The sequence below is a fragment of the Salmo salar genome, unplaced genomic scaffold (assembly GCF_905237065.1).
Source record: "Salmo salar unplaced genomic scaffold, Ssal_v3.1, whole genome shotgun sequence".
NCBI classification, from domain to species: domain Eukaryota; kingdom Metazoa; phylum Chordata; class Actinopteri; order Salmoniformes; family Salmonidae; genus Salmo; species Salmo salar.
In genome coordinates this window covers 571-10100 of record NW_025547968.1, presented here as the reverse complement: position 1 = coordinate 10100, position 9530 = coordinate 571, and the positions used below count along the sequence as shown (strand labels likewise).

The 9530-nt window shown below is 53.8% G+C and overlaps 1 protein-coding gene across 1 annotated transcript; it reads left to right on the top strand.

The window, feature by feature from the left end:
• The first annotated feature begins 7372 nt into the window (after window positions 1-7372).
• Window positions 7373-9111, top strand: LOC123732537 (extensin-like). Its single transcript, XM_045711751.1, has 3 exons — window positions 7373-7652; window positions 7748-8340; window positions 8395-9111. Exons 1-3 carry the CDS (start codon window positions 7373-7375, stop codon window positions 9109-9111), a joined length of 1590 nt encoding a protein of 529 aa, XP_045567707.1.
• The last annotated feature ends 419 nt before the right edge of the window (window positions 9112-9530 follow it).

Genomic DNA, 9530 nt, shown 5'->3' with positions numbered 1-9530 from the left:
AGACAGGCTATGTGCAACACTGCCCACAAAATGAGGTGGAAACTGAGCTGCACTTCCTAACCTCCTGCCAAATATATGACCATTAGAGAAATGTTACAGAAAGATGGGTGTATGATGCACATCCCCTTACTCCACAGGAGAGGTATTTGAACATAACATTTAAAAAAATATATATGTACAGTGGGAAAAAAAGTATTTGATCCCCCTGCTGATTTTGTACATTTGCCCACTTACAAAGAAATTATCAGTCTATAATTTTAATGGTAGGTTTATTTGAACAGTGAGAGACAGAATAACACACAAAAAAATCCATGTCAAAAATGTTATATAATGATTTGCATTTTAATGAGGGAAATAAGTATTTGACCCCCTCTGCAAAACATGACTTAGTACTTGGTGGCAAAACCCTTGTTGGCAATCTCAGAGGTCAGAGGTTTCTTGTAGTTGGCCACCAGGTTTGCACACATCTCAGGAGGGATTTTGTCCCACTCCTCTTTGCAGATCTTCTCCAAGTCATTAAGGTCTCGAGGCTGACGTTTGGCAACTCGAACCTTCAGCCTCCCTCCACAGATCACAAAACTAGTATATTCCCCTGTTGATTATGATGCATAAGGTTGAACCCACCTAGTCTATTCCCCTGTTGATTATGATGCATTAAGGTTGAACCCACCTAGTCTATTTCCCCTGTTGATTATGATGCATTAAGGTTGAACCCACCTAGTCTATTCCCCTGTTGATTATGATGCATTAAGGTTGAACCCACCTAGTCTATTCCCCTGTTGATTATGATGCATTAAGGTTGAACCCACCTAGTCTATTCCCCCCTGTTGATTATGATGCATTAAGGGTTGAACCCACCTAGTCTATTCCCCTGTTGATTATGTTGCATTAAGGTTGAACCCACCTAGTCTATTTCCCCCTGTTGATTATGATGCATTAAGGTTGAACCCACCTAGTCTATTTCCCTGTTGATTATGATGCATTAAGGTTGAACCCACCTAGTCTATTTCCTGTGTTGATTATGATGCATTAAGGTTGAACCCACCTAGTCTATTTCCCCCTGTTGATTATGATGCATTAAGGTTGAACCCACCTAGTCTATTTCCCCCTGTTGATTATGATGCATTAAGGTTGAACCCACCTAGTCTATTTCCCCCTGTTGATTATGATGCATTAAGGTTGAACCCACCTAGTCTATTCCCCCTGTTGATTATGATGCATTAAGGTTGAACCCACCTAGTATATTCCCCTGTTGATTATGATGCATTAAGGTTGAACCCACCTAGTCTATTCCCCTGTTGATTATGATGCATTAAGGTTGAACCCACCTAGTCTATTCCCCCTGTTGATTATGATGCATTAAGGTTGAACCCCACCTAGTCTATTCCCCTGTTGATTATGATGCATTAAGGTTGAACCCACCTAGTCTATTTCCCGGCTGTTGATTATGATGCATTAAGGTTGAACCCACCTAGTCTATTCCCCCTGTTGATTATGATGCATTAAGGTTGAACCCACCTAGTCTATTTCCCCTGTTGATTATGATGCATTAAGGTTGAACCCACCTAGTCTATTCCCCCTGTTGATTATGATGCATTAAGGTTGAACCCACCTAGTCTATTCCCCCTGTTGATTATGATGCATTAAGGTTGAACCCACCTAGTCTATTCCCCCTGTTGATTATGATGCATTAAGGTTGAACCCACCTAGTCTATTTCCCCCTGTTGATTATGATGCATTAAGGTTGAACCCACCTAGTCTTTCCCCTGTTGATTATGATGCATTAAGGTTGAACCCACCTAGTCTATTCCCCTGCCTTGATTATGATGCATTAAGGTTGAACCCACCTAGTCTATTTCCCCTGTTGATTATGATGCATTAAGGTTGAACCCACCTAGTCTATTCCCCCTGTTGATTATGATGCATTAAGGTTGAACCCACCTAGTCTATTTCCCCTGTTGATTATGATGCATTAAGGTTGAACCCACCTAGTCTATTTCCCCCCTGTTGATTATGATGCATTAAGGTTGAACCCACCTAGTCTATTTCCCTGTTGATTATGATGCATTAAGGTTGAACCCACCTAGTCTATTCCCCCCTGTTGATTATGATGCATTAAGGTTGAACCCACCTAGTCTATTTCCCCCTGTTGATTGCATGCATTAAGGTTGAACCCACCCAGTCTATTTCCCCTGTTGATTATGATGCATTAAGGTTGAACCACCTAGTCTATTTCCCCTGTTGATTATGATGCATTAAGGTTGAACCCACCTAGTCTATTTCCCCTCGTTGATTATGATGCATTAAGGTTGAACCCACCTAGTCTATTTCCCCCTGTTGATTATGATGCATTAAGGTTGAACCCACCTAGTCTATTTCCCCTGTTGATTATGATGCATTAAGGTTGAACCCACCTAGTCTATTTCCCCCCTGTTGATTATGATGCATTAAGGTTGAACCCACCTAGTCTATTTCCCCCTGTTGATTATGATGCATTAAGGTTGAACCCACCTAGTCTATTCCCCTGTTGATTATGATGCATTAAGGTCTAACCCACCTAGTCTATGTTCCCCTGTTGATTATGATGCATTAAGGTTGAACCCACCTAGTCTATTCCCCTGTTGATGATGTTGCATTAAGGTTGAACCCACCCTAGTCTATTCCCCCTGTTGATTATGATGCATTAAGGTTGAACCCACCTAGTATATTCCCCCTGTTGATTATGATGCATTAAGGTTGAACCCCACCTAGTCTATTTCCCCCCTGTTGATTATGATGCATTAAGGTTGAACCCACCTAGTCTATTTCCCCTGTTGATTATGATGCATTAAGGTTGAACCCACCTAGTCTATTTCCCCCTGTTGATTATGATGCATTAAGGTTGAACCCACCTAGTATATTCCCCCTGTTGATTATGATGCATTAAGGTTGAACCCACCTAGTCTATTCCCCTATTGATTATGATGCATTAAGGTTGAACCCACCTAGTCTATTTCCCCCTGTTGATTATGATGCATTAAGGTTGAAACCCACTTAGTCTATTTCCCCCTGTTGATTATGATGCATTAAGGTTGAACCCACCTAGTCTATTTCCCCTGTTGATTATGATGCATTAAGGTTGAACCCACCTAGTCTATTTCCCCTGTTGATTATGATGCATTAAGGTTGAACCCACCTAGTCTATTTCCCCTGTTGATTATGATGCATTAAGGTTGAACCCACCTAGTCTATTCCCCTGTTGATTATGTTGCATTAAGGTTGAACCCACCTAGTCTATTCCCCCTGTTGATTATGATGCATTAAGGTTGAACCCACCTAGTCTATTCCCCTGCTGATTATGATGCATTAAGGTTGAACCCACCTAGTCTATTTCCCCTGTTGATTATGATGCATTAAGGTTGAACCCACCTAGTCTATTTCCCCCCTGTTGATTATGATGCATTAAGGTTGAACCCACCTAGTCTATTTCCCCTGTTGATTATGATGCATTAAGGTTGAACCCACCTAGTCTATTTCCCCCTGTTGATTATGATGGCATTGGTTGAACCCACCTAGTCTATTTCCCCCTGTTGATTATGATGCATTAAGGTTGAACCCACCTAGTCTATTTCCCCCTGTTGATTATGATGCATTGGTTGAACCCACCCCAGTCTATTTCCCCTGTTGATTATGGGGGATGCATTAAGGTTTCGGAACCCACCTAGTCTATTCCCCCTGTTGATTATGTTTGCATTAAGGTTGAACCAAAATATTAAATGTAATAAAAATGAAACAAGTAAATATTTGAAATATTATTAATGTACATTGAGGCAATATATTATGTACAGCATTCAATTATTGCATATGATAATAGCCTCATTTTAATATGCCATAAACTACTGCATTTTCTACTCAATTTCATTCTCACTGTTAACTAATAATTATGACACAAACCATCACTTTTTTGTCATTGGTTTCACTAATTTCACTGTGTGTCTACTTAACCTGGTTCAAGTATTCAATGACATTACCCTCACTCGAGGACATTAAAAAGACATTACACTCGAAGACGGTACAGGAGTGATCTTTATTTTTTGGGGTTGAACCCACCAAACATGTTCTCACGTAAGTGAAGCAGGTTGTGACTGCTGCAAACAACGTTCCACTTGAGAACTGTAACAGTACTAATTAATACATATAAACTGAAATGTAATACAAATGGCAGGGATTAAAGGTACATTTACTGCTGAATGACAAGTAATGTTATTTTTTTTTAATTCTCGGCAAACATTTCAAATAAAGAACCAATGAATGTTACTAGGAATTAACAGGAGAAAGCTGAGCCAGTCGAGAGAGAGACTGGCTGCTCTCTCTCACCAGCACACCCCTGCCCTACTGAGCCAGTTTGGAGAGAGACTGGGCTATATCTTCACCACACCCCCTGCCCTACTGAGCCAGTCTGGAGAGAGAGACTGCGGCTCATCTCTTCACCAACCCCTCTGCCCTACTGAGCCAGTCTGGAGAGAGGAGCTGGGCTATATCTTCACCACACACCCCCTGCCCTACTGAGCCAGTCTGTGAGAGAGAGACTGGGCTGTATCTTCACCACACCCCCTGCCCTAGTAGGGCCAGTCAGGAGAGAGGAGACTGAACTATATCTTCCCGCCACACCCCCTGCCCTACTGAGCCAGTCTGGGGGAGAGAGACTGGCTCTATCTCACCACACCCCCAGCCCTACTGGAGAGCCAGTCTGGAGAGAGACTGGCCTCATATCTCTATTGCTGCCCTAATAGGCATGAACATGATGGTGATGAAGCGCGTGTGTTCATCGACTATCAGCAGTAGCGTATGTGGCCTGGTAGGTGATGTGTCTGTAAGTTGTAGATCCTGCATTGTGACCTGGTTAAACCCAGACTCCTCAGAGCTGCCATGTAGGCCTCGGGTTGCCAGTTCTCTCAGGGAACTCCCCGCCTGGATGCAAAAGCTGATCACTCTGCTCCAGTCTCAAAGTGTGTCACCATCAAACCTCCTACAGTAGAGAAACAGAGTAGAGACATTCAGAGTGGTCCTGTCACACCAACCGTCCCTGGTCCCCACACCTCCACCTCCCCAGTCCCCACGCCCAACCCCGTGCCTACACCACCCCTTCCTGGTCCCCAAGCCAACCGTCCCACGGGACCAACCCTCCCCAGTCCACAACAACGTGGCCTCCCCAGTCCACCCACCATCCCCCAGTCCCCGGCACCAACCCTCCCCAGTCCCCTAAACAACACTCCCAGTCCCCCCACTAACCGTCCCCAGAGTCCCCTACACCCCCTCCCCAGTACCCCACAGTCCCCAACACCAACTCTCCCCAGTCCCCACCACCCTCCTCCCAGTCCCTAAACAACACTCCTAATCTCCCACACCCAACCCTCCCCAGTACCCGTAGTCCCCTACAACCCCCGTCCTCCACAACAACCAGCCTCCCCAGTCCCCGCTACCAAACTTCCCAATCCCCTACAGCCCACCATCCCCAGTCCCCGACCAACCTCCCCGGTCCCCCACCAACCCTCCAGTCCTAACTCACATTAGTCCCGCACACCTCCTCCCCAAGTACCCAGTCCCCACACCAACTCTCCCCTAGTCCCTTGCACCCAACCTCCCTAGTCCCACAGTACCCCGTCGCAACCCTGCCCAGTCCCCTTACGCCCATTCCCTCAGTCCCCAGTCCCCAAAACCAACGTCCGTCCCAAATCCAATTCCCCTCCCCAGTCCCTTCACCAACCCTCCCCAGTCCCCACACCAACCCCTCCCCAGTCCCCTAACCAACCTCCCTAGTCCCCACAACCACCGCTCCCCACACCAACCTCCCCAGTCCCCACCCTGTAACCCTCTAATCCCCACAGCCACCATCCAGTCCCCCCACCAACCCTCCCCAGTCCCCCAAACCAACCCTCCCCACAGTCTCCGCACCCACACAAACAACCTCCCCAGTCCCCACGCCCAACTCCCCAGTCCCCACAGCCAACTACCCAACCCTCCCAGTCCCGCACACCAACACGTCCCCAGCAACCACACAAACCAACTACCCAGTCCCCAGACCAACACCCCAGTTCCGTACCCCAGTCCACACCCACACCCACCCTCCCCAGTCCCCACACCCACCCCTCCCCAGTCCCCACACCCACACCCACCGTCCCCACACCCACCCTCCCCAAAGGTCCCCACGTCAAACCTCCCCAGTCCCCACACCCAATTCCTCCCCAGTCCACACCCCCCAGTCCCCACCACTTAAGCCTCTGTCCCCACAACCAACCTCCCCGAAAATCCCCATCAACCCTCTGTCCCCACGCCAACCTCCCCAGTCCCCTTGCACTAACACTCCCCTAGTCCCCATCAACCACCGTCCTCTCCTCCCCAGTCCCAAAACTCAATCCTCCCCAGTCTCCACTACACCTTCCCAACAACCCTCCTGAGTCCAGCCAATCCTCCCCAGTCCCCCCACCCACGCCACTTCAACCTCCCCAGTCCCCTTATACACTACCACCATCCCCAGTCCTCCCCCTCCCAGTCCCCACAACCACACCAACCATCCCCAGTCCCCACCAACCTCCAGTCCCCACACCAACCCACCCCACACGTCCACCCCCACCTCCCAGTCCCCACGCAAACTCCCCAGTCCCCACACTCCACCTCCCCCAGTCCCCACCTAGTCCCACAACTCACCTCAACCTCCCCTGTCCCCGCACCAACTGCAGTCCCACATCCACCCCTCCCCAGTCCCCACGCCAACCTCCCAGTCCCCACGCCCAACCTCCCCAGCCCCCACACCAATTCCTCTCCAGTCCAAACGTCCCCACACCAACCCCTCCCCAATCCCCACAGCCCACGATCCCCAGTCCCCAACACAACCCCTCCCCAGTCCCCAGACCAACCCCTCCCCAGTCCCCACACCCCACCCCGTCCCCTAGTCCAAACATGTCCCCACACAAATCTCCTCCCCAGTCCCCACCCCAACCCTCCCCAGTCCCACACCCACCTCCCTCCCCAGTTCCCACACCCCAACCCTCCCTGTCCCCACACCCACACCAATCCCTCCCCGATTCCCCACACCAACCGCTTGCCCATTCCCCACACTCAACCCTGGTCCCCCGGTCCCAACCGCACCAACCCTCCCCAGTCCCACACCCAACTCCTGCACAGTTCCCCACCCCCACGCCCAGCCCCTGCACCCAGTCCCCACACCCACACCAACCTCCCCAGTCCCCCAGGGACTCCAACCCCTCACACAGTCACCCCAGATTAGCCCTCCCTGATCCCCACACTGCTGGCATTCCCCAGTCCAAACATCCCACCACCTCTTGTCCCACCTAGTCCCCACAGCCACGCACCAACCGTCCCCAGTCCCCAGATGGCCCTCCCCAGTCCCCATGCCACCGTCCCCATCAAACGTCCCCACCCCAACCCTCCCCAGTCCCCACAGCCAACCCCTCCCACCACTCCACGGTCCCCACACAATCCTCCCAGAAGTCCTGGCCACACCCCAGCCCCCATCCACCCCCTGCATCCCGTCCAACGTCCCCACTGCCAACCTCCCAGTCCCCATGCCGTCCCAGTCCTAAGCGTCCCCACCCCCCTCCACAGTCCCCACAGCCAAAACCCCACCTGTTACCACACCCAGCTTCCTCCAGGTCCCCACCCAGCCTCTATCCCATAGCCCTCCCCTCCCACCACCTCCTAGTCCCCCACTGGCCTCCCCAGTCCCCACACCACCCTTGATCCTCAGACCACCTCTTCCCCACCATCCGCCTACCCCCACCTCACGGTCCGCCCAGCCTCACCAGTCCCACTGCCTCCACAGTCCCCACACCTGCAACGTCCCCAGTCCCCACACCCACAATCCACGTCAACGTCCCACTGGCCCTCCCAGTCCCCACCCCTCACAGTCCCCACAGCCGGCCCTCCCAGTCCCCACAGCCAAGCCATCCGGGTCCCACGCAGCCCTCCTGGATCACCCCAGCCCGTCCCCAGTCCCCCAGACCAGCCCTCCCCATCCCACCCCTCCCCTCCCCAGCAGTCCCAGTCCCACCACCCTCCCATGCTCTGTCCAACATCCCCCCCCCTCCCCTCACGTCCCCCGTGCAGTCCCCACACCCACCCCTCCCAGGTCCCCACCTCCCATCTCACACCACTCCCAGTCCCCGTCCCCACACCGCCACCAACCCTCCCCTGTCCCCACACCAACTGTGCCCAGTCCCCCACCAGCCCCTCCCCAGTCCCATGCCAACCACCACCCAATTCTTCCCCACCCAGCCTCCACAGTCCCCAGATGGCCCTCCCAGTCCCCACCACCTCCACGGTCCCCAGACCACCTCCACAGTCCCCACGCCCACACGTCCCTAGTCAAACATCCCCCCTCCCATCCCCCCTTAGCCCTCCCCTAGGTCCCCAGCACAGCCTCAACACGTCCCCCGGGTCCCCACCACTCCCCATCCCCTACCTCCCCAGTCCCCACGCCAGCCCTCCCCAGTCCCCATAGCCTCCCAGTCCCCAGACCAGCCCTCCCAGTCCCCACACCTGCCCCGTCCCATCGTCCCCTCCCCCACCATCCCCAATCCCCACATCATCCCTCCCCAGTCCCCACACCCCGCCTCCCCAGTCCCCACTTCACCTCCCCAGTCCCCCCTGGCCTCTGTCCTCCCACCAGCTGTGCCCAGTCCCCACATGGCCCCTCCCCACAGTCCCCACACCCCTCCTGATCCCCACTGCCAACCTTCTGCGCAGCTGTGGTATCATCAGCCTCCCCAGTCCCCACAGCCTCCCCAGTCAACGTCCCACCGCACCCAGCCTCCCCTCACCGCCTCCCCAATCCCACGGCCACCGTCCCCAGTCCCCCACCCCTCCCCATCCCCAAACCTCCCCTCCCCGCCACCCTCCCCAATCTCCACACCCACACACCCTCCCCAGTCACCCCGCCCACCCCTCCCAGTCCAAGCGTCCTCTCCCCAATCGTCTGATCCCCACAGCCACCGTCCCCAGTCCCCACCCAACCTCCCCAGTCCCCGGTGGCCTCTGAGTCTCCACAACCCTCCCCAGTCCCCCCCCTCCCCAGATGGCCTCCCAGTCCTGCCCTCCCCAGTCCCCAACTAGCCTGCAGTCCCCCATACCCACACGTCCCAGTCTCCGGTGCCCTCCCAGTCCCGGGAGGGAGCGGGAAGGAGGGCGGGGGGGGGGGGGGGAGGTGGGAGAGGGGGGAGGGGGGAAGGAGAGGAAGAGTGGGAGAGGGAGGGAGGGGGGAGAGAGGAGAGGTGGGAGAGGGAGGGAGGGAAGTGGGAGGGGGGGGGAGTGGGAGGGAGTAGGAGGAGGGAGGGGGGGGGGTGTGTGGGAGGGGGGGGGGGGTAGGGGGGGGGGTAGAGGAGGAGTGGGAGGGGGGGGGGGGGGGGTGGGAGAGGGGAGAGAGGGAGGTGGGGAGGGGGGAAAGTGGGAGGAGGGAAGTGAAAGTGGAGGAGGGGGTGGGAGGGGGGGGGGGAGTGGGAGGGGGGGGGGGGAGTGGTGGAGGGAGAAAGTGG